This window comes from Plecotus auritus, assembly GCF_963455305.1.
Source record: "Plecotus auritus genome assembly, chromosome: 1".
NCBI classification, from domain to species: domain Eukaryota; kingdom Metazoa; phylum Chordata; class Mammalia; order Chiroptera; family Vespertilionidae; genus Plecotus; species Plecotus auritus.
The window spans coordinates 108,341,929-108,368,267 of NC_137770.1; the positions used below are offsets into that span (position 1 = coordinate 108,341,929).

The 26,339-nt window shown below is 39.8% G+C and overlaps 1 protein-coding gene across 1 annotated transcript in view; it reads left to right on the top strand.

Annotated features, from left to right (window-relative positions):
- Positions 1–26,339, top strand: part of CCDC7 (coiled-coil domain containing 7) — a gene marked incomplete at both ends in the record, with an annotated part of 182,208 nt that overhangs the window by 78,141 nt on the left and 77,728 nt on the right. Inside the window, one exon of the mRNA XM_080654120.1 lies at positions 834–890. Within this exon, the coding sequence (XP_080510246.1) occupies positions 834–890 (57 nt within the window). The remainder of the gene's footprint in view (positions 1–833; positions 891–26,339) is intronic.

Consider the following 26,339-nt stretch of genomic DNA (forward strand, 5'->3'; position numbering starts at 1 on the left):
ATGATATTTTATAGTGTAATGCATGATAATTGTTTATATCATATGCAGTGAGTCTACAGAAAGGAGCCAATTAGTTCAATTTGAGAGGAAGATTTAAGCAACCTTAAAACATGAATAGGACTTAGTTAAGTGAAGAAGGGAGCTATTTGGTACTTTAAGAAGATATAATATGAACAAACAGCATGAATGGGGAATTGCAACTGGAATGGTATTGGACTAGATTGTAAAGCAATAGTTAGGGATAAGGTAGGAGAGAGCTTAGAGGGATTGAATGTTGTGCTAAGGACTTTTTATTTATTTATTTATTTATTTTATATAATAGGGACTCATTGAAGATTTTTTGTAGGGAAGTGACATTGTTGTATTTAATTTTAAAGATTATTCTGGCCACGTGGTAGAAGCTGGATTAGGGGCCTGGGTGTAAGAAAGAGAAGTTATTACTGTATCTTAAATGTGTAATAAGTGCCTATGTTGGAGCACAAGTGAAAAAGAAGGGTCATATTTGAGAAATATGTGCCTGGTTAAATAGACAAAACTTGGTGATTGGATATGAAAGGAAGAGGGATTAGATGATAATAACATTAAGAGAATATAAGATGAAAAACAAGTTTTGTCAAAAAAATGATGATTTCACATCACTCAGTTATACATATTCTTTCAGATATTACCATTGTTACCCAATTGGAAGGATATGCATGTTGGTAGTTCTATTGTTTTTCTTAGAATTTTTTCTTTTGAATGAATTATTAAAATAAAACACTATAAAATTTAAAGTCAATTAATATATATATATAATTTATATTTGAAACATAACGAATCCACTATTATTTCAGAATTCATAAGAAGTAACTCAACTGAAGACTTTATGGAGGTGTCTGCAACTGAACCACGTAAGTTTCCACTCATTTAAGCATCAGTGTAATTAACCTCTATTGAGGGAATTGATTTCTATAATTTCCTATAATTTAAAGTAACAATTATTAAGTTATAACATAGATTCCCTGAATTTTAGAGTCATACAATCAAGCAAGTATTGACATTTCTAGTTAAGGCTACATGTTACCAAAAATAGACTCATTTTTGAGGAGCACCATGTTATTACTGGGAATGGAGGATTTTAGTTGTGATTAGAGTGTACTACTGACAAGTTGCAGGAGTGGCAGGCCTTTGAGATGGAGCAGTAATAAAATTAAGAGATTTTTAGACTTTGTTACTATTAATTATAGATCATCTCATAAACACTAATGCTACTGGTAGGTACTCAGCTGTAGTCACAGTTGCTAGAACTAGGATGTTAAAGTTCTGACAATTTGTCAACAGAAAGGAGACATTATCTTGCTTATGTCTTAATAATGGACAGAATTTTCTAACAATCATGTAATATATACTATGGAATACAGTTTAGAAGTGGAAAATAAGAATTGATTAGAAAAATTTGATGGAAATCCTGTCCTCTTTCAACATGAGCTTTAAACCCTAATGTTTTCATGTATAAAACAAAGACAGATATACATTCCTCAGTACTGCCAGGTTCTATATAGACTTCTGATCAAGAGAATCTATCTAGGTAGGATAGAAAGGTATCTAGAGCTTTGGAGTGGATAGTGAAAGCCTTTCTCTACATCAAACCCTCTACACATCTACAGAGCTCTCTTAATCTGTGTGGCTTACTTCTCTCTAGTACTGTGCCCTATTAATTCTAGTTGCCAAAACTCTAAACTTTGTCTTTGAACTCAAGGAAACTCTTTTTGGATTCTTCTTCCTTATGCTGTGGCCTAGAAACACCAGGCAATAAGCTGGCATGAATGTCTTAAGTCTTTTTCCTTTTTGTTTTTTTCAGGGATTACTGCCTTGTGCTTTCTGTTCTCCAATGTCTGAACATTGCTGTTCCTTTATTTTTGCCCAGTTTTTCATTATTGAAAGGTGGAAGGATAATTCTGGTCCATGATGCTTCATTATGGTTTAAAAAAAGAAGTCTCTGTGCCTACTTATATGCCAATGGAACACATCTTCCAACAACAAAAAAGTTCCCAAAAATATAATAGTAGAAATTTTATGCATGACTTTTCAGGGAAGCACAGGGTTAGGGTTACATTTCACAATATGGTGTAAAACCTTTTGCAGGTTCCTAAGTATCTTTTCTCATGGAAGATGCTTTAGTCCCTGAGCCCATTGGTATACATCTACTCTCTATCAATATTGCTGTTTCACTTGTGTATGCTTTCTTTTTTTTTTCTTAAAATTAGCCCCTTTTGGAAAAAGAAATAACGAATGGGACTACATCAAACTAAAATGTTTCTACACAGCAAAGGAAAACATCAACAAAATGAAAGGACAACCCATTGGTGGGAAAACATATTCATGATGGTACATCTGATAAGGGTTTAATATCCAAAATTTATTAAAAACGCTCTCACACACAAAATAATCCAATTAAAAAATAGGCAGAGGACATGAATAGACACTTCTCCAAGGAGAACATACAGATGACCAATAGACATGTGAAAAGATGCTCAATGATACTAATAGAGAGATGCAAATTATAACTACAAAGAGATATCACCTCACACATGTCAGAATGTCTATCATTAGTAAATCCACAAGTGGCTAGTGTTGGTGAGCATGTGGAGAATGGGAATCCTTGTGCACTGTTGGTAGGACTGCAGTATGGGGGTTCTTCAAAAAATAAAAAATGGAACTGCTTTATGATCCACCAATTCCACTCTTGTATTTATCTTAAGAATCTCAAAACAATAATTTGAAAGAATATATGCACTTCTATGTACATTGCAGCATTATTTACAATAGCCAAGCTATGGAAGCAACCCAAGTACCCATCAATAGATGAGTGAAAAAAAAAAAAAAGCTGTGGTATGGATATACAATGGAATATTACTCAGCTATAAAAAGAAATCTTACCATTTCTGACAGCATGGATGGAATTATGCTCAGTAAGTCAGTCAGAGAGAGACAAATACCATATGACATCACTTGTATGCGGAATCTAAAGATCAAAGAACACTGAATCAAATTCAGAGAATAGACTGGTGGTTGCCATAAGGGGAGGGGTTTGGGGGACTGAGTGAAAAGATAAAGGGATTAAGAAGTGTAAATTGGCAGTTATAGTCAAGAGGATATAAGGTTCAGCATAAGGAATATAGTCAATAATATTGCAATAACTATGAATGGTGCCAGGTGGTTATTGGAAATATCAGGGGGAACACTTTGTAAAGTATATGATTGTTTAACAAATGTGGATACTAATACAAAAGAATACTGAAAATAAGCTGTTACTGAAAACAGACAAATAGTACCCCCTTTCATCTTCACCCGAACTTTATTCTCTTCTTCCTTCCCCATTCTCTAAATAGAATTAGATTATATAGCCTGATCAATAAGAAAAGCTACTTTTTTGTGCCACTCCTTTTTTTCACTATAATTTAATCTTGATGTTGCTTCATATATTTTAATAGACTTTATTTTTTTTAGAGCAGTTTAGGTTTATAGAAAAATTGAGCAGAATTTACAAAGTTTCCATATACCCAGTATCCCCACAATCCCCTACACAAAGTTTTTTTTCTATTAGTAATGTTTTGCCTTAGTATTAATATTGATTCATTATTATTAATTAAAGTCCATAGTTTACAGAGAGTTCAATTTTTGTGTTGTACAGCTCTATGGGTTTTGACAAATGCATAATGTCATGACCCACCATTACAGTATAATGCAGAATAATTTTACTGCCCTGCAAATCCCACGTTCTACCTATTCATCTCTCCCTCCATCTACCTGAATCCCTGGTAACCAAAAATCTTATTATTTATTTATTTATTTATTTATTTATTTATTTATTTATCTATCTTTTTTTCTTTATTGATTAAGGTATTACATACATGTTCTTATGCCCCCAATACCCCCCACACCCCACTTATGCCTTCACTCCCTGTTGTCTGTGTCCATTGGTTAGGCTTATATGCATGCATACAAGTCCTTTGGTTGATCTCTCCCCCTTACCCCCACCCTGCCCTACCTTCCCTCTGAGGTTTGACGGTCTGATTGATGTTTCTCTGTCTCTGGATCTGTTTTTGTTCTTCAGTTTATGTTATTCATTATATTCCATAAATGAGTGAGATCATGTGGTATTTTTCTTTCATTGCCTGGCTTATTTCACTTAACATAATGCTCTCCACGTCCATCCATGCTGCTGCAAATGTTAAGAATTCCTTCTTTTTTATAGCAGCATAGTATTCCATTGTGTAGATGTACCATAGTTTTCTAATCCACTCATCGGCTGATGGGCATTTAGACTGTTTCCAAATCTTAGCTATGGTGAATTGTGCTGCTACGAACATAGGGGTGCATATATCCTTTCTGATAGGTGTTTCTAGTTTCTTGGGATATATTCCTAGAAGTGGGATTACTGGATCAAATGGGAGTTCCATTTTTAACTTTTTGAGGAAACTCCGTACTGTTCTACACAGTGGCTACACCAGTCTGCATTCCCACCAGCAGTGCAAGGGGGTTCCTTTTTCTCCGCATCCTCACCAACATTTGTCATTTATTGATTTGTTGATGATAGCCATTCTGACAGGTGTGAGATGGTACCGCATTGTCGTTTTGATTTGCATCTCTCAGAAAATTAGTGACTTTGAGCATGTTTTCATGTGTCTCTTGGCATTCCTTTTGTCTTCTTTTGAAAAGATTCTATTTAGGTCCATTGCCCATTTTTTGATTGGGTTGTTTATTTTCCTTTTATTTAGTTGTATAAGTTCCCTGTAGATGTTGGAGATTAAACCTTTATCAGTGATAACATTTGAAAATATGTTCTCCCATACAGTGGGCTTTCTTGTTGTTTTGTCTATGGTTTCTTTTGCTGTTCAGAAGCTTTTTATTTTGATGTAGTTCCATTTGTTGATTTTCTCATTAGCTTCCATTGCCCTAGGAACTGTATCAGTGAAGAAGTAGCACTGGCATATATCTGAGATTTTGCTGCCTTTAGATTCCTCTAGTATTTTTATGGTTTCCTGGCTTATGTTTAAGTCCTTTATCCATTTTGAGTTTATTTTTTATGTATGGTGTAAGTTGGTAGTCTAGTTTCATTTTTTTTTGCATGTATGTGTCCAGTTTTCCCAACACCATTTATTGAAGAGACTGTCTTGACTCCATTGTATGTTCATGCCTCCTTTGTCAAATATTAATTGAGCATAGTGGTTTGGGTCGATTTCTGGGTTCTCTATTCTATTCCATTGATCTATATGTCTGTTCTTGTGCCAGTACCAGGCAGTTTTGGGAACAGTGGCTTTGTAATACAGCTTGATATCTGGTATTGAGATCCCACCTATTTTGTTCTTTCTCAGGATTGCTGTAGCTAATTGGGGTCTTTTTTTTATTCCAGGTGAATTTTTGGAAAGTTCGTTCTAGGTCTGTGAAATATGCCGTTGGTATTTTAATGGGAAGAGCATTGAATCTATAGATTGCTTTGGGTAGTATGGACATTTTGTTGTTGTTGATTCTAGCAATCCATGAACATGATATGTTCATCCATCTGTTTATGTCTTCTTCTATCTCTTTTTTCAGTGTCCTGTAGTTTTCCACGTATAGGTCTTTTACCTCCTTAGTTAAGTTTATTCCTTGGTATCTTATTTTTTTGGTGCAATGGTAAATGGGATTGCTTTTTTAGTCTTTCTTTCTGTAAGTTCATTATTGGTATATAGAAATGCCATAGATTTCTTGGCGTTAATTTTGTCTCCCGCTACATTGCCAAATTCATTTGTTAAGTCTAATAATTTTTTGATGGAATCTTTAGGGTTTTCTATGTACAGTATCATGTCATCTGCAAATAAGGACAGCTTTACTTCTTCTTTTCCAATTTGAATGCCTTATTTTCTTCTTCTTGTCTAATCGCAATGGCTAATACTTCCAATACTATCTCGAACAGGCGTGGTGAGAATGGGCATCCCTGTCTTGTTCCTGTTCTTAGGGGAAATGGTTTTAGTTTTTGCCCATTGAATGTGATGTTGGCTGTGGGTTTGTCATATATGGCTTTTATTATGTTGAGGTATGATCCTTCTCTTCCCACCTTGCTGAGAGTTTTTATCAAGAAAGGGTGTTGGATTTTCTCAAATGTTTTTTCTGCATCAATTGATATGACTATGTGATTTTTCTCTCTCAATTTGTTTATGTGATTTATCACGTTTATTGATTTGTGAATATTGTACCATCTTTGCATTCCTGGGATAAATCCTACTTGGTCATGGTGTATGATCTTTCTAATGTACTGCTAGATCCAATTTGCTAGATTTTGTTGAGGATTTTGGCATCTATGTTCATGAAGGATATTGGCATGAAGTTCTCTTTCTTTGTGTTATCCACATCTGGTTTTGGTGTTAGGGTGATGCTGGCTCCATAGAAAGAGCTTGGAAGTGTTCCTCCTTCTTGAATTTTCTGGAATAGTATGAGGAGGATAGGTTTAATTCTTCCTTGAATGTTTGGTAAAACTCCCCTGTGAAGATGTTTGGCCCTGGGCTTTTGTTTGCTGGAAGCTTTTTGATGACTGCTTCAATTTCTTCCATAGTTATCAGCCTTTTGAGATTTTTAGAATCTTCCTGAGTGAGTTTTGGAAGGTTGTATTTTTCTAGGAATATGTCCATTTCCTCCAAGTTGTCCAGTTTGTTCTAATAGAGTTGTTCATAGTATTTTTAACAATCCTCTGTATTTCTGTGGGGTCTGTGGTTATTTCTCCTCTTTCATTTCTGATTTTATTTATTTGGGTCCTCTATTTTTGCTTCTTGGTGAGTCTGGCTAGAGGTTCATCAATCTTGTTTATCCTTTCAAAGAACCAGCTCTTGGTTTCATTGATCTTTTGTATTATTTTTTTGCTCTCTATGTCATTCATTTCAGCTCTAATGTTTATTATTTCTTTCCTTCTGCTCACTCTGGGCTTTTCTTGTTGCTCTCTTTCTAATTCTTTGAGTTGTAGAGTTAGATGATTTATTACCATTTTTTCTTGTTTTTTGAGGTAGGCCTGTAGAGCTATAAACTCCCCTTTCAGGAATGCTTTCATTGTGTGCCATAGAATTTGCATTGTTGTGTTTTTATTGTCATTAGTCTCCAGAATGTTTTTTTTAAAATATATTTTATTGATTTTTTACAGAGAGGAAGGGAGAGGGATAGAGAGTTAGAAACATCGATGAGAGAGAAACACCAATCAGCTGCCTCCTGCACACCTCCCACTGGGGATGTGCCTGAAATCAAGGTACGTGCCCTTGACCGGAATCGAGCCTGGGACCTTTCAGTCTGCAGGCTGATGCTCTATCCATCAAGCCAAACCAGTTTCGGCTCCAGAATGTTTTTACTTTCTTCTTTGATCTCATTGATAACCCAATCATTTTTAATAGCATGCTATTCATCTTCCAAGTGTTTGATTTTTTTGAATTGTTTTTATTGTAGTTTATTTATAATATTATGCCATTGTGGTCTGAGAAAATGCTTGATATGATTTCAATCTTTTTGAATTTGGGGAGACTTTGCTTGTGACCCAATATGTGGTCTATTTTTGAAAATGTCCCATTTGCACTTGAGAAGAACGTATATTCTGTGGCTTTGGTGTGAAATGCTCTGGTGATGTCAATTAGGTCCATCTGATCTAGTGAGTCATTTAGAATTGCTGTTTCTTTGCTGACTTTTTGTCTAGAGGGTTTATCCAGTGATGTCTGTGGTATATCCAAGTTCCCTACTATGATTGTGTTGTTGTCGATCTCTCCCTTGATATCTTCTGTTAATTTTTTTATGTATTTGGGTGCTCTTGCATTGGGTGCATATATGTTTATCAGGGTTATATCTTCTTGTTGTATCCATCCCTTTATTATTATGAAGTAGCCTTCCTTATCTCTTCTTATGGCCTTTACTTTGAGGTCTATTTTGTCAGATATAAGTACTGCTACCCCAGCTATTTTTCAATTCCATTTTCCTGAAAGATGTTTTTCCATCCCTTCACTTTCAGTCTGTATGAGTCCCTTTTTCTGAGGTGGTTCTCTTGTAGATAGCATATATATGGGTCATGTTATTTTATCCTTTCAGCCACTCGATGTCTTTTGATTGGAGCATTTAGTACTTTCACATTTAAAGTGATTATTGAAAGATACTTGTTTGTAGCTATTTTTATTTTTTGTGTCTGTGTTCCTTCTTACCTTTTTATTCTTCTTTTTACACCGGTCCCTTTAGGATTTCTTGCATTGCTTGCTTGGTATTTCTTGCATTGCTTGCTTGGTAGTGATAAACTCCCTTGGCATTTTTTTTTTTTTTTTTTGCCTGTGAAGCTCCTATTTCTCCTTCAATTTTGAATGATAGCCTTGCTGGATTGAGTATTCTTGGATTCAGTCCCTTGGTTTGCATCACTTTGTAAATTTCCTTCCATTCTTTTCTGACCTGATGTGTTTCTGTTGAGAAATCATTTGATAATCTAATGGGAGCTCCCTTGTATGTAACTTTATGTCTCTCTCTTGCAGTCTTCAAGATTCTCTCTTTGTCCTGAATATTTGCCATTGTAATTATGATGTATCTTGGTGTGGGTCTTTTTGGGTTCATACTGTTTGGGACTCTCTGTGCTTGTGTGACCTTTTTCTTCCCCACATGAGGGAAGTTTTCTGACATTATTTCTTCAAATAGGTCTTCTAACCCTTGTTCCTCTTCCTGTTATGGCACCCCTATTATTCTTATGCTGCTTCACTTCATGTTGTCCCATAGCTCCCTTAGGCTCTTCTCCTGTCTTTTAATTTTTTTTTCCAATTGCAATTCAGTTTGGCTGTGTTTTGTTTCCCTGTCTTCTAATTCGCTAATGCAGTCCTCCCCTTCTCCTAGTCTACTGTTGAAACATTACATGGTGTTTTTTATTGCAGCCATATCACTCTTCATTTCTTCTTGATTCTTACATAAGGTGTTGGTTTTTTCTTCCATCCGGTTTAGGAACTGTATGACCCTTATTTTGAATTCTTTTTCTGACATATTGCATGCCTCTGTTTCATTTAGCTGCTTTTTTGGAGATTCCTCTTTCTTTCCTTCGGGGGTATCTTTGTCTACCCATTTTTAGTCTCACCGACTGATCTAGATGTCGAGCTGTGCAGGGGCTGCTCCTCGGGTGGCAGTGGCTTCTTGGGCTGCAGTTGCTCCTCGGGCAGTCACGGTAGCAGCTGCTTCTCAGTTGGCAGCGGCTCCTCTGGTGGGTGCTGTTCGCAGCAGTGGTGTCTACTCTGGCTGGTGGGGCAGGCTGCTTGTATAGCTGCTGTTCCTTGGATGGTGGTGGGCTGATTATGAAGTTGCTGCTCCTCGGATGGGGACTGGTTGCTCGTGTCCGCTACTCCTTGGATGGGGGCCGGCTGCTCACGTGGCTGCTGCTCCTCAGACAGGGGCAGATTGCTCATGTGGCTGCTGCTCTTTAGATGGGGTTGGCTGCGTGCTGCTGCTGTTCTTCAGATGGGATGGGCTGCGCATGATGCTGCCAGTCCTTGGACAGGGGCAGGTTGCTTTCAGGGATGCTGCTCCTAGTACGGGTGAGGGTTGCTCGTGCAGCTGCTTCTCCTCCCACAGGATGTGGTCTGCTCGTGCGGCATCTGCTTCTCACGTGGGAGTGAGCTGCTCATGCTGTTGATGTTCCTTGGACAGGGACAGGATGCTCACCCGGCTCCTTCTCGTCGGAAAGGTGCAAGCTGCGTGTGGGTGCTGCTCCTCTGACCAGTGCAGACTGCACAGGGTGCTGCTCCTTGGATGTGGGCGGTCTGCTTATATGGCTGCTGCTCCTCAGATGGGGGGAGGCTGCTCTGTGGCTGCTGCTCATCAGAAGGGGGTGGGCTGCTCACACAGCTGCTGCTCCTTGGATGGGGGTGGGCTGCTCACACAGGTGTTGCTCTTTGGATGGGGGCAGGCAGCTCACACAGATGCTGCTCCTCAAATGGGGGCAGGTGGTTAGTGAGGCTGCTGCTCCTTGGAAGGGAGCGGTCTACTCACACAGCTGCTGCTCCTTGGGCGGGGGCAGGCTGCTCACACAGCTGCTGCTCCTTGGAAGGGGGCAGGTTGCTTGCACAGCTGCTGCTCTTCGGACAGGTGGTGCAGGATTCGGGCTGCATGCAGCTGCTGCTCCTCAGATGGGGACCGGCTGTGTGGGGCTTCCACTCCTCAGTCGTGGGTGGGCTGCTCAAGTGGCTGCTGCTCCTCAGATAGGGTGAGCTGCTCGTGTGGTTGCTGCTCCTCGGATGGGGGAATGGGCCACTCACACAGCTGCTGCTCCTTGGACAGGGCAGGCCACGTGAAACTGCTGCTATTAGGCCTGGGGCGGGTTACTCATGGGGCTGCTGCTCCTTGGAAAGGAGCGGGCTGCTCACATGTCTGCTGTTCAAATGGTTGCAGTGCCCTGGGCTTTATACAGGGGACCTCTGCCTTTTCCGGCTCAAACTGTCACACCAGCTGTGTCTCCTTTGCCAATTCGGGCTGAATTCCACTCGTTTCGGCCGCTCACTCTATTTCCTCCGGGACAATGCTCAGGACACGTCTGCCTATTCTGCCGCCATTTTGTCTCTCCATGGTGTTTTTTTTATTGCAGCTATATCACTCTTCATCTCTTCTTGATTCTTACATAAGTTGTTGATTTTTTCATCCATCTGGTTTATGAACTGTATGAGCCTTAGTCTCAATTCTTTTTCTGACATATTGCATTCCTCTGTTTCTCTTAGCTGCGTTTCTGGTGATTCCTCTTTTTCTTTCCTTTGGGGGTTTCTTTATCTCCCCATTTTTGTTCTCACTAAGTGATCTAGGTGTTGAGTCATGCAAGGGCTGCTCCTTTGGTGGCAGTAACTCCTTGCGCTTTGGTTGCTCCTCTCGCTGTTATGGCAGCAGCTGCTTCTCAGTTGGTAGTGGCTCCTCTGGTGTGTGCAGTTTGCAGCAGTGGTGGCTCCTCTGGCTGGTGGGGGGAGGCTCACACAGCTGTTGCTACTCAGATGGGGTGGGTTGCTCACAAGGCTGCTGCTCCTCGGATGGGGGTGGGATGCACATGGCTGCTTCTCCTCAGACGGGGGCAGGCTGCTCATGTGATTGCTGCTCTTCAGACAGGCATGGACTGCTCATGTAGCTGCTGCTCCTTGGATGAAGGCTGGCTGCATGAGACTGCTGCTCCTCGGACAGGGTGGGCTCCTTGGGCCGATGCCACTCCTCGAATTGGGGCATGCTACTCATGGAGCTGCTGCTTTTTAGATAGAGTGGGCTGCTCATGCAGGGGCGGGTTGCTCACTGCTCTTCAGATGGTGGCAGGCTGCTGCTCCTCAGATGGGGGTGAGCTGTTCAGGCAGCTGCTGTTCCTTGGACATTTGCAGGGTGCGGGCTGTGTGCAGCTGTTGCTCCTGGGATGGGGGCAGGCTGCTCATGCAGCTGCTATTCCTTGGATAGGTGCAGGGTGTGTGCTGAGTGCATCTGTTGCTCCTTAGATGGGGGTGGGCCTTGCGGTTCTGCTGCTCCTCAGTCATGGGCGGGCTGCTCATGTGGCTGCTCCTCCTCAAACAGGGACAGGCTGCTCGTGTGGCTGCTGCTCCTTGGACAGGGGCAGGCTGCTCGTGTGGTTGCCGCTCCTTGGATGGGGGGGCGGGACACTCACACTGCTGCTGCTCCTTGACCTGGGGCGGGCTGCTCGTGGGGCTGCTGCTCATCGAATGGGGACAGGCAGCTCACACAACTGCTGCTCCTTGGATGGGGGTGGGCTGCTCACATGGTTGCTGCTCCTTGGATGGAGGGGGCGCTCACACAGCTGCTGCTCCTTGGACAGGGGCAGGCCACGTGAGGTTGCCGCTCTTCAGCCTGGGGCGGGCTGCTTGCAGGGCTGCTGCTCCTCGGATAGGAGCGGGCTGCTCATGTGTCTGCTGCTCTTGTTGTCGCAGTACCCTGGGCTAAAGCATTGGGCTGGTCAGAGGGGAGCGTGCTTTGGAACTCACAGGAGCCTGTGCTTGGGGTTGCTGGAATCTCGGTGACCATGGGACCACAGCCAAGGTAGTAGGTCCCTGGCAGGGGTGGCTGTAGAGTCCCAGGTGTTATCTGAGGGCACCCTGAGTGGAGGTGAGGCTGGGCTCCCAGTCACAGCAGCTCTCCCCTTCAAAAACGCGAGGCCTTTGAGGAAGAGCTGGCCTCCCAGTACTGTTTGCAGTAGTAGCAGAGACTGCCTAGTTAGGTGAGCCCAGTTAGGCTGTCCCTGAACATCCTATGGGATCTAACTGTGACATACACACACACCCCACACAATCTTCCTGTGCTCCCTTCCTCCCTCACACTCTGTCTCCCTCTGCCACCTTCTTCCTGCCTCTGTAGTTGGGTCTGGGGTATTATTGACCCATTCATGGATGGAGTTTCCTCTCCAAGTATCTGGTTATGTAGCTCATTCTCTAGCACATTGGCCGGACAGTATAAAAATTCACCTCACCAAGACACGACACAGAGGGAACAAAACACAAATGTATTCACGACACTGATACCCCCAATATAAGTGACCACCAGAGAAAAGAGAATTAGGGGAGAGGGAAAAGAGTACAAATGATATCGAAGAGAGAAAAAATGGTATGAGATAAGAGATAGAAGAAAAAGGAAGAAAAACGAAAATAAAAAATATATATGGGAGAAAACACCAGAGAACAAACTGGTAAACCAAATCAGGTAGACCAAAACAAACACCAAATACCCTATAAAGAGGTTGGGGCAGAATCTTATATACAGAAAATAAGGTTAAGAATTGGATGAATATGGGGAGGACCTCAGTTCAGTATAGAGGAAGTAGAAAGGGGATGAGTAGATATGAAGAAAGGGAATGAGAAGGTAATAATAATAATAATAATAATAATAATTTACAAAAACTTGATTTAAAATGGTATAAAAATAATAATAACAAATAAAATAAATTGGAATGATGGAAAAATAATGTGAAAAGAAATAGAAAATAAAGAAACAAACAAAAGAAAAAAGATAAAATAATAATAAAATAAAAATAAAAATAAAAATGAAAAAGTGAAGTGTCGTCCCTTTGGCTGACTTAAGATCCCAGTCTTCTGTAATGTCTGGCTTTCTCAGTTTCCTGTTGCTGGGACCGAAGTCCTCTCTATAGGCCAGTCCCTTTGGACTCTCAGGGACTGTTCACAATTTTTTTTAATCCTTTGTACCATTCAAGGTGTATTTTGGCTGTGGCTGTATCGGTTGCCTGGAGACTAGAGGGAGGGGCTATATCTCTTCAGGAGAAAATTTCTGCCTAGGTCCCGGGCATCAGGTATGACTCAGTACCAGACTCGCTGCCACTTCTCTTGACCATCTCCTCTCCCCAGCCTCTCCCCAGACTCCACAACTCCACACCTTCTCCTGCACCTCAGCCAGGGGTGAGTGTCTGTATCTGAAAGGTCCTATGAACTAGCTTCAGTGAAGAAAATCAAAGGCCACAGAGAGGGGAAAGAGCTGCACCTCTGCGAGCCCCTCTCCTGCTGGCACTGCGTGGTCTGGCCAGCCCTTCAGGCTGCCCCCTCTGGGCTCAGTATTTCATGACTGTGGACCCAGATCTAGAATCCCCTGCCACCAACAGTCCTGCGGATCTTCTTTCCAAAGACAGACGCTGTGCCTGTCCCAAGTGATGCGACTTGGTGCCATGAGGTTTCCCTCTGACCTTCTGGGCTCAGAGGTCTGGCAGTTGTCTCCAGCTCAGATCCTTGATTTTACCTTTCTCCAGGGGTCCTCTGCTCTTCCCAGCTGCAAATTGTCTCACCAGCTGAGTCTCCTTCACCAGTTCGAGGTGTATGTTATTAGTTTCAGCTGCTCATTCTGTCTGCTACAGGACAAGGCTCGGGATACCTCCATCTATTCCACCACCATTTTGCTGTCAATGTAACCACTAATCTTTTTCTGGTTTCTATAATACTAGAGGCCTGGTGCACAAAATTTGTGCATGGGTGGGGGGTCCCTAAGACCTACCTGTACCCTCTCCAATCTGGGAGCCCTCAGGGAATGTTCTACTGATGGCTTAGGTACACTCCCCATGGTTCTCTGCTCTCTGCAGGGCCTGCCTGCTCCACACCATGGCGATGGGCAAGCAGGCCCTGCTGAGTGCTGCTTGTGGGCCATGCTTGCCTGCTCTTGGGTTGCCCCAGCTACAGCCAAGCAGGCCCTGCTGTATACTGTCAAGCTGCATGGCCGCCATTGCCTCCTGGGTCTGCTGATGGTCCTGGGAGGCTGCCCGTCCCTGGGACCCAGGCCACTTGGCACCGCTCCACCCCCATCTGCTTGGCACCAGCATATGCAAATTAACCCACCATCTTTGTTGTGTTAATTTGCATACTCACTCCTGATTGGCTGGTGGGCATTGCAGAGGTATGGTCAATTTGCATCTTTCTCTTTTATTAGTGTAGATTGCCTTTTCATGAATGTCATATATTTGGATTCAGAGAGTCTTAATTTTACTTAGCGATATACATTTAAGGTTCCTCTATGTCTTTTCATAGTTTTATATCTCATATCTCATTTATTTTTATTGCTGAATAATAATTTGTTGTATGTATGTATTTTGTTGATTCATCAGTTGGAGTAAATTGTGGTTACCTCTAAGTTTTGCAATGACAAATAATGGAGCTATAAACATAGGTTTTTGTGTAGACATGTTTTTCAATTTACTTGAATAAATACTAAGGAGTGTGATCACATGATCATATAGTAAAAGTATATTTTGTTTTGTAGAAATTACCAAACTGTCTTGCAAAGGGGCTTTATCATTTCGCATTCCCTCCAGCAATGAGACTGATAATTCATCTTAGTCAGCATTTGGTGTTGTCAGAGTTTTGGATTTCAGACATTATAAACAATGAGTGGCATCTCATTGTTTTAATTTGCAATTCTCTAATTTATACATTTTTAAAATTTGGTTGTTTGCTTTCTTTCTTAAAAGTATGTTTTGTTCATTTTTTTTTTTTTTTTTTTTTAGAGAGAGGCAATGGGAGAGGGATAGAGAGATAGAAACATCAATGAGAGAGAAACATCAATTGCCTGCCTCCTGCATGCCCCCTACTGGGGATCCAGCCCACAACCTGGGCATGTTCCTGACCAGGGACTGAACCGGTGACCTCTTGGATCATAGGTTGACACTCAACCACTAAGCCAACCCAGCTAGGCTCCTTTCTTTTTTATATATTTTTCTTTTTCTTTTACATTTTCCTTTTAACATTATTTTGTATTGGTTTCAGGTGTACAGTACAGTGGCCAGACATTCACAAACCTTAGAGTGTTTCCTCCCTCCCCCCATAACTTCAGCACCCACCTGGCACCACACATAGTTAATGCAACACTATTGACTATACTCGCAGGCTTTAACCAGCATCCTTGTGACTATTTTGTAACTACCAATGCGTACATCCTAATCCCTTCACCTTTTTCAACAAGTCCCCAAAGCTCCTTCCCTCTGGCATCCACCAGTGGGCTCTCTGTGTTTATGAGTTGTTTTCAGCTTGTTTGTTCATTTATTTTGTTCTTTATATTCCACACATAAGTGAAATCACATGGCATTTGCCTTTCTCAGACTGACTTATTTCAATGAACATAATACCCTCTAAGTCCATCCATGCTGTCACAAATGATACATTTTCATTTTTTTTATGGCTGAGTAATTACTGTATATATGTAGCACTTCTTGATCCAATAATCTATTATTGGGCACTTGGGTTGCTTCCATATCTTGGCTATTGTAAATAATGCTGCAACAAACATACATATATTCTTTTAAATTAGTGGTTTGGTTTTATTCAGATAAATACCAGGAGTGGAATTGCTGGGTCATAAGGCAGTTCCATTTTTTTTTCATGCTCCACATATATCAGCATGGCCTTTAACTTCTTTATTTTTATTTTTTAATAAATCTTTATTGTTCAGATTATTACAGGTGTTCCTCTTTTTTCCCCCCCATAGCTCCCCTCCACCTGATTCCCCACCCCACCCCATGCCCTTACCCCCACCACTGTCTTCATCCATAGGTGTAAGATTTTTGTTCAATCTCTTCCCACACCCCTCACACCCACTTCCCCCTGAGAATTGTCAGTCCACCCCCTTTCTATGTCTCTGATTCTATTATATTCACCAGTCCATTCTGTTCTTCAGATTTTTTATTCACTTGATTTTTAGATTCACTTGTTGGTAGGTATGTATTTGATGTCATTTTGTTGTTCATAATTTTTATCTTTACGTTTTCTTCTTTTTCCTCTTCTTAAAGAATACCCTTCAGCATTTCATGTAATCCTGGTTTGGTGGTGATGAACTCTAGCTTTTTCTTGTCTGTGAAGCTCTTTATCTGACCTTCAACTCTGAATGATAGCGTTGCTGGGTAGAGTAATCTTGGTTGTAGGTTCTTGCTGTTCATCACTTTGAATATTTCTTGCCACTCCCTTCTGGCCTGCATAGTTTCTGCCGAGAAATCAGCTGATAGTTGTATGAGTACTCCCTTGTAGGTTACTAACCGTTTTTCTCTTGCTGCTTTCAAGATTCTCTCTTTGTCTTTTGCCCTTGGCATTTTAATTATGATGTGTCTTGGTGTGGTCCTCTTTGGATTCCTCTTGTATGGGGTTCTGTGTGCTTCCTGAACTTGTAAGTCTATTTCTTTCACCAGGTAGGGAAAGTTTTCTTTCATTATTTCTTCTAATAGGTTTTCAATATTTTGCTCTCTCTCTTCTTCTGGCACCCCCAAAATTCATATGTTGGTATGCTTAAAGTTGTCCCAGAGGCTCCTTACACTATCTTCATATTTTTGGATTCTTTTTTTCTTTTTGTTTTTCCAGTTGGGTGGTTTTTGTTTCCTCATATTTCAGATCTTTGGTTTGATTCTTGGGGTACGTTGATCTACAGTTGAGTTTCTGTATATTCTTTATTTTAGACAGTGTATGCTTAATTTCTGACTGGTCCTTTTCCATTTTTTTTCCATTCCCATTAAGATCCTTAGAAGTCTCATTAAGTTCCTCAGCGGTTTTTAGAAGATTCTTGAGTAACCTTATAAATGTGGTTCTGAACTCTATGTCATCCAGTAGTTTGCTTTCCTCCATTTCTTTCATTCGTGACATGTTTCTTTGTCTCCACATTTTGCTGCTTCCCTGTGTTGATGGAGTGGCTTTGTGTGGTAGGTGATCTATAGGGGCCAGTAGCTCAGCCTCTCCAATCACCTGAGGTGGACACTCTTGGTACACCCCTTTGTGGGCTGAGTGCAAAGTCTTGGTGTAGTTAAGCCTTGATTGCTGTTGGTACACTGGGAGGAATTGACCTCCAGGCCAATTGGCTGTGATGACCCGCTGTGTCTATAATGGAAGAACTGCTGTGCTGGAGACATGCTTATGGTGCAGGACTTGTTTCAGTGGGGCTTTGGTGCTCACTGAGTCTGCCTCTTGACTGTGTCACTTATGGGTGTGAGGAGTTGAAATCTGGTGTCTTCTGGATCTCCATTGGGGTGCAGGTCAGCTACTGTCTTGAGGCCACCCAGCAGGAGCTACAGCGAGAACTACAGTTTTCTCCTCTTTGCTTGCAGTTTGGAGCTTTTAGAGCTGTCTGACCTGGGCTGCAAGTTTGCTAGGTTAAGCTGCAATAGGGCAGGCCATTCATATGCTAAAGCCGCTGCTTGGAGCTTGGGTGGGTTTGTAGGTTGTGGGGGGCGGGGTCTCAGGGCGTCACTAGGCTAGGGCGTGGCAAACAGCAATGGTTACCAGTAAACTGGCTCTGCATTTCTGACTGTGTCCCCGCGTCCCACGCCCCAGTGCAGTGAACAATTATTCCTGTGCTCAGCCCTGTAAGCAAGCCACCCTCACTTTCAGACCTGACGGCAGACAGTCCAGCTTCTCCCCGTAGGAGTTTGGGTCCCTTGTGTCTCCCCAGAAACTGGAGTTCAGAGTAATTGGGAGCTTGTCTCCCTTTGGGTTGAAAAAGACAGCGCTCCCAGTTGCCCACTGCCAGCCCGATTCGCGCGCCTCCGTACCTCAGCTTTTCAGCAGTTGTGCACCTCTCAATGCTGTTTTCTCTTTCCTTCTAGTTGTAGAACTTCCACTCAGCCAGCTTTCCCGTGGTTCTGGGTGATAGACGTTTTGTCTTTTAGTTGTAGTTTTGAAATTGTTGTGCGAGGCAGCAGTTTAGGTGTTTACCTATGCCGCCATCTTGGATCTTGAGTCTCCATTTTTAATTTTTTGAGAAACATCCATAATGTTGTCCCAGGTGGCTAAACCACATGCATTTCCATCAACAATGCATGAGGATTCCCTTTTCTCCATATCCTCACCAACACTTGCCATTTGTGGATTTATTGATGATAGCCATTCTGATAGGTGTGAGTTAATATCTTATTATGTTTTTAATTTGCATTTAAACCATAAATTCAAATACTTATGATGTTAAGCATCTTTTCATATGTCTATTGGAGAAGTGTCTATTCAAGTCCTCTGCCCATTTTTAATTGGATTGTATTCTTTGGTGTTGAAAAGTATGAGTTCTGATAAATTTTGATATTAACCCCTTATCAGATGTATCATTGGTGAATAGCTTCTTCTGTTCAATAGGTTGTCTTTTTATTTTGTTGATGTTTTGCTGCTATTCAAAACTTTTTAGTTTGATGTAATATCATTTGTTTATTTTTTCTTTTGTTTCCCCTGCCCGAGGATATATATCAGAAAAAATATTGCTACAAGAAATGTCTGAGATTTTACTATTATTTTTCTAGGAGTATTATGGTTTTGAATCTTACATTTAATTCTTTAATCCATTTTGAATTTATTCTTGTATATGGTGTAAGAAGGTATTCTCATTTTAATTTTTTTCTATGTTCAATTTTCTCAGCACCATTTATATAATAGATTGTCTTTATCCAATTGTTATGTTTTTGCCTCCTTTGTCAAATATTAATTGATCATATAAGTATGGATTTATTTCTGGGCCATCTATTCTGTTCCATTAACCTATATGTCTCTTTTTATGTCAGATCCTGCTGTTTTAATTAATATGGTTTTGAAGTATAATTTGATATCAGGTTGTGTGATACCTCCAACTTTATTCATTTCTCAAGATTGCAGAGACCATGTGATATTCAATGGACACAGACAACAGGGGGGTGGGGGCATGAATGGAGGGTGAGGGGTAATGGGAGAATAAGGACACATATGTAATACCTTAATCAATAAAGAAATTAAAAAAAAGATTGCGGAGACTATTCATGATTTTTTGTGGTTATATCTAAATTTTTGGATTATTTGTTCTAGTTCTGTGAAATACATATTTGATATTTTGATAGGAATTATGTTGGAAGTGTAGATTGCTTTTGGTAGTATGGACATTTTAATGATGATAATTATTTCTATCCATGAACATGGTATGTGCTTTTACTTATTTGTATCTTCTTCAGTTTCCTTCTTTAGTATCTTATAATTTTCTGAGTACAGGTCTTTTACCTTCTTGTTTATATTTATTCCTAGGTATTTATTTTAGTGCAATTGTATATGTGATTGGTTTCTTAGTTTCCCTTCCTGATAGTTCATTATTAGTGTATAAAAATATCACGGATTTATGAATATTAATTTTGTATCCTACTACCTTACTGAATGTCTTTATCAATCCTAGTAGTTTTTTTTTTTTGTGTGTGTGAAAGGTTTTCAACATACAGTATCATGTCCTTTGAAAATAATGACAGTTTTTTTAAAATTTTATTTTATTGTTACAAATAGTAGTACATATGTCTCCTTTTTTTCCCCATTGACCTTCCCCTGGCCTCCCTTACCTCCCAGCACATGCCCTCATCTCCTCTCCCCCAGTGTCTTGTGTCCATTGGTTATGCTGATATGCATGCATACAAGTCCTTCAGTTGATCTCTTACTCCCCCTCCACCTCCCCAAAAAATACTTCCTGCTGTATTTTGACAGTCTGTTCAATGCTTCTCTGCCTCTGTATCTATCTTTTTGTTCATCAGGTTATAATGTTCTATATTATCCATAAATGAGTGAGATTGTGTGGTATTTTTCTTTCATTGCCTGGCTTATTTCACTTAGCATAATGCTCTCCAGTTTCATCCATACTGCTGCAAATGGTAAGAATTCCTTCTTTTTTTATAGCAGTGTAGTATTCCATTGTGTAGATGTACCATAGTTTTCTAATGCACTCATCTGCTGATGGACATTTAGGCTGTTTCCAAATCTTAGCTATTGTAAATTGTGCTGCTATGAACATAAGGGTGCATATATCCTTTCTGATTGGTGTTTCTGTTTTCTTGGGATATATTCCTAGAAGTGGGATTACTGGGTCAAATGGCAGTTCCATTTTTAGTTTTTTGAGGAAACTCCATACTGTTCTCCACAGTGGCTGTACCAGTCTGCATTCCCACCAGCAGTGAAGGAGGATTCCATTTTCTCTGCATCCTCTCCAGCACTTGTCATTTGTTAATTTGTTGATGATAGCCATTCTGGCAGGTGTGAGGTGGTACCTCATTGTTGATTTGCATCTCTCAGATGATTAGTGACTTTGAGCATGTTTTCATGTGTCTCTTGGCTTTCTGGATGTCCTCTTTCGAAAGAGGTCCTTTGCCCACTTTTTGATTGGGTTGTTTATCTTCCCTTTGTTAAGTTGTATGAGTTCGCTGTAAATGTTGGAGAGTAAATAAAACCTTATTGGAGATAACATTGGGAAATAAGTTCTCACATGCCTTTCTGGTTGTTTTATTGATCGTTTCTTTTGCTGTGCAGAAGCTTTTTATTTTGATGTAGTCCTATTTGTTTATTTTCTCCTTAGTCTCTCTTGCCCTAGGATCTGTGTCTATAAAGATATTGCTATGACATATGTCTGCAATTTTGCTGCCTATGGAGTCTTGTAGGATTTTTATGGTTTCCCATCTTACATTTAAGTCCTTTAGCCATTTTGAGTTTGTTTTTTGTGTATGGTGTAAGTTGGTGATCTAGTTTCATTTTTTTTTTGCATGTATTTGACCAAATTTCCCAGCACTATTTATTAAAGAGCCCGTTTTGATTCCATTGTGTGCTCTTGCCTCCTTTGTCAAATATTAATTGAGTATAATGGCTTGGGTCAATTTCTGGGTTCTCTGTTCCATTCCATTGGTCTATATGTCTGTTCTTGTGCCAGTACCAGGCAGTTTTGAGAACTGTGGGTTGGTAGTATGTTTTGATGTCTGGTATTGTGATCCCTCCAACTTTGTTCTTCTTCTCAAGACAGTTGTGGCTATTCGGGGTCTTTTTTTTATTCCAGATTAATTTTTATAGAGTTTGTTTTAGATCTTTGAAATATGCCATTGGCATTTTAATAGATATTGCACTGAATCTATAGATTGCTTTGGGTAGTATGGACATTTTAATGATGTTGATTCTACCAATCTATAAACATGGTATGTTCTTCCATCTGTTTATGTCTTCCTCTATCTCTTTTCTCAATGTCCTATAGTTTTCTGAGTACAGGTCTTTTAGGTCCTTGGTTAAGTTTATTCCTAGGTATCTTAATTTTTTTTTGGTGCAATGATAAATGGGATTTTTCCCCCCATTTCTCTTTCTTTGAGTTTATTTTTGGTGTATAAAAAGGCCATAGATTTCTGGGTGTTAATTTTGTATCCTGCTACACTGCCAAATTCATTTATTAGGTTTAGTTGTTTTTTGATGGAGTCTTTGGGGTTTTCTATGTATAGTATCATGTTATCTGCAAATAAGGACAGTTTTACTTCTTATCCAATTTGGATGCCTTTTATTTCTTCTTGTCTGACCGCTATGTCTAGTACTTCTAGTATTATGTCGAACAGGAGTGGTGAAAGTGAGCCTCCTTGTCTTGTTACTGTTCTTAGGGTAAATGGGTTTAATTTTTTCCCATTGAGTATGATGTTGGCCGTAGGTTTCTCATATAGGGCTTTTATTATGTTGAGGGATGATCCCTCTATTTCCATTTTGCTGAGAGTTTTTATCAAGAAAGGGTGTTGGATTTTTGTCAAATGCTTTTTCTGCATCAATTGATATGACTATGTGATTTTTGTCTCTCAGTTTATTTATGTGATGTATCACATTTATGATTTGCAGATATTGTACCATCCTTGCATCCCTGGAATAAATCCCACTTGGTCATGGTGTATGATCTTTCTGATGTATTGCTGAATCCGATTTGCTAGAATTTTGTTGAGGATTTTAGCATCTATGTTCATCAAGGATATTGGCCTGTAGTTCTCTTTTTTTGTGGTGTCTTTATATGGTTTTGGGATTAGGGTAATGCTGGCTTCATAGAAAGAGCTTGGAAGTGTTCCTTCCTCTTGAAATTTTTTGAATAGTCTGAGGAAGATAGGTCTTAGTTCTTTGCATGCTTGGTAGAACCCCACTGTAAAACCATCCAGACCAGGGCTTTTGTTTGCTGGAAGATTATTGATCGCTGTTTCAATTTCTTCGGTAGTTACCAGCCTTTCAGGTTTTTTGATTCTTCTTGGTTGAGTTTTGGGAGCTTGTATTTTTCTAGGAATATGTCCATTTCATCTGGGAATATGTCCATTTTGTTGGAATAGAGTTGTTCATAGTATTTTTTCATAATCCTTTGTATTTCTGTGGGATCGGTTGTTATTTCACCTCTTTCATTTCTGATTTTGTTTATTTGGGTCCTTTCTCTTTGCTTCTTGGTGAGCCTGGCTAGAGGTTCATCAATCTGGTTTATTCTTTCAAAGAACCAGCTCTTGGTTATCTTGATCTATTGTATTGTTTGTTTGTTTGTTTTTGTCTCTATTTCATTTATCTTTGCTCTGAACTTTATTATTTCCTTCCTTCTGCTTAAGCTGGTCTTTTCTTGTTGTGCTCTTTCAAACTCTTTGAATTGTAGTGCTAGGTAATTTATTACCAGTGTTTCTTGTTTTTTTTTTTGTGTGGTAGATTTGTAGAGCTATGAACTTCCCTCCCAAGACTGCTTTCATTGTGTCCCACAGATTTTGGATTGTTGTGTTTTCATTGTCATTTGTTGCCATGATGCTTTTTATTTCTTCTTTGGTCTTTCTGGTAATCCAGTCATTGTTTAATAGCATGCTATTTATTCTCCAGGTTTTTGATTTTTTAAAATTGTTTTTATTGTAGTTGATTTCTAGTTTTATGCCATTGTGATCTGAGAAGATGCTTGATATGATTTCTGTCTTCTTTAATTTGAAGAGACTTTTCCTGTGACCTAATATATGGTCTATCTTTGAAAACGACCTATGTGCACTTGAGAAGAATGTATATTTTGTGGCTTTGGGGTGAAATGTTCTGAAGATGTCAATTAATTCCATCTGATCTAGTGTGTCATTTAGGATTGATGTTTCTTTGATGATTTTTGTTTAGAGGATTTGTCCATTGGTGATAGTGTGGTATTAAAGTCCCCTACTATGATTGTATTGCTATCAATCTCTCCCTTGATAGCCTCTAGAAGTTTTTTTTTTAATGTATTTGTGTACTCCTGTATTGGATGCGTATATGTTTACCAGAGTTATTTCTTCTTTTTTTTTTTCTTTTTTTTTTTTCAAATTTTTATTAAGGTATTATATGTGTACATATCTTACCATTGCCCCCCACCCCCACCCCACTCCCATACATGCCCTCACCCCCCAATGTTTTGCATCCGTTGGTTACTCTTATATACATGCATATAAGTCATTCAGTTGATCTCTTATTTCCCCCACCTCTCCCTAACCTTACCACTGTAATTTGACAGTCTGTTTGATGCTTTACTGCCTCTGTAACTATCTTTTTGTTCATCAGTTTATAATGTTTTTCATTATCCCCAAATGAGTGGGATCATGTGGTATTTTTCTTTCATTGACTGGCTTATTTCACTTAGCATAATGTTCTCTAATTCCATCCAAGTGCCTACAAATGGTAGTAATTCCTTCTTTTTTACGGCAGCATAGTATTCCATTGTGTAGATGTACCATAGTTTTCTGATTCAGTCATCTGCTGATGGGCACCTAGGCTGTTTCCAAATCTTAGCTATTGTAAATTGTGCTGCTATGAACATAGGGGTGCATATATCCTTTCTGATTGGTGTTTCTGGTTTCTTAGGATATATTCCTAGGAGTGGGATTACTGGGTCAAATGGGAGTTCCATTTTCAGTTTTTTGAGGAAACTCCATACTGTTCTCCACAGTGGCTGCACCAGTCTGCATTCCCACCAGCAGTGCACGAGGGTTCCTTTTTCTCCGCATCCTCGCCAACACTTGTCGTTTGTTGATTTGTTGATGATAGCCATTCTGACAGGTGTGAGATGGTATCGCATTGTTGTTTTGATTTGCATCTCTCGGATAATTAGTGACTTTGAGCATGTTTTCATGTGTCTCTTGGCCTTCCTTCTGTCTTCTTTCGAAAAGCTTCTATTTAGGTCCGTTGCCCATTTTTTTTATTGGATCCTTTATCTTCCTTTTATTAAGTTGTATAAGCTGCCTGTAGATGTTGGAAATTAAACATTTATCAGTGATACCATTTGCAAATATGTTCTCCCATACAGTGGGGTTTCTTGTTGTTTTGTTGATGGTTTCTTTTGCTGTGCAAAAGCTTTTTATTTTGATGTAGTCCCATTTGTTTATTTTCTGTTTGGCTTCCATTGCCCTAGGGGCAGTATCACTGAAAAAGTTCTTTTGGCATATGTCTGAGATTTTGCTGCCTGTGGATTCCTCTAGTATTTTTATGGTTTCCCGTCTTATATTTAAGTCCTATACCCATTTTGAGTTTATTTTTGTGTATGGTGTAAGTTGGTGATCTAGTTTCATTTTTTTGCATGTATCTGTCCAATTTTCCCAACACCATTTATTAAAGAGACTGTCTTGACTCCATTGTATGCTCATGCCTCCTTTGTCAAATATTAAATGCGCATATTGGTTTGGGTCGATATCTGGATTCTCTATTCTGTTCCATTGATCTATATGTCTGTTCTTGTGCCAGTACCAGGCTGTTTTGACACAGTGGCTTTGTAATACAGCTTGAAATCTGGTATTGAGATCCCTCCTACTTAATTCTTCTTTCTCAGGATTGCTGTGGCTATTCGGGGTCTTTTTTTATTCCAGATGAATTTTTGGAGAGTTCTTTCTAGGTCTGTGAAATACGCCGTTGGTATTTTAATGGGGAGTGCATTGAATCTATAGATTGCTTTGGGTAGTATGGACATTTTAATGATGTTGATTCTACCAATCCATGAACATGGTATGTTCTTCCATCTGTTTACATCTTCCTCTATCTCTTTTTTCAGTGTCCTGTAGTTTTCCGCATATAGGTCTTTTACCTCCTTGGTTAGGTTTATTCCTAAGTATCTTAATTTTTTTGGTGCGATGGAAAATGGGATTGCTTTTTTAGTCTCTCTTTCTGTAAGTTCATTGTTGGTGTATAGAAATGCCATAGATTTCTTGGTGTTAATTTTGTATCCTGCTACATTGCCGAATTCATTTATTAAGTCTGTTAGTTTTTTGATGGAGTCTTTCGGATTTTTTATGTACAATATCATGTCATCTGCAAATAAGGACAGCTTTACTTCTTCTTTTCCAATTTGGATGCCTTTTATTTCTTCTTCTTGTCTAATTGCAGTGGCTAATACTTCCAGTACTATGTCAAACAGGAGTGGTGAGAGTGGGCATCCCTGTCTTGTTCCTGTTCTTAGGGGAAATGGTTTTAGTTTTTGCCCATTGAGTATGATGTTAGCTGTGGGTTTATCATATATAGCTTTTATTATGTTGAGGTATGATCCTTCTATTCCCACCTTGTTGAGAGTTTTTATCAAGAAAGGGTGTTGGATTTTGTCAAATGCTTTTTCTGCATCAATTGATATGACTATGTGATTTTTATCTCTCAATTTGTTTATGTGATGTATCACATTTATTGATTTGCGTATATTGAACCATCCTTGCATTCCTGGGATAAATCCTACTTGGTCATGGTGTATGATCTTTCTGATGTACTGCTGGATCCTATTTGCTAGAATTTTATTGAGGATTTTGGCATCTACATTCATGAGGGATATTGGCCTGTAATTCTCCTTCATTGTGTTGTCTTTATCTGGTTTTGGTATTAGGGTGATGCTGGCTTCATAGAAGGAGCTTGGAAGTGTTCCTTCCTCTTGAATTTTTTGGAATAGTCTGAGGAGGATAGGTTTTAGTTCTTCCTTGAATGTTTGGTAGAACTCTCCTGTGAAGCCGTCTGGCCCCGGGCTTTTGTTTGCTGGAAGCTCTTTGATGACTGCTTCAATTTCTTCCATAGTTACTGGCATGTTGAGCTGTTTAGATTCTTCCTGATTGAGTTTTGGAAGGTTATATTTTTCTAGGAATATGTCCATTTCCTCCAGGTTGTCCA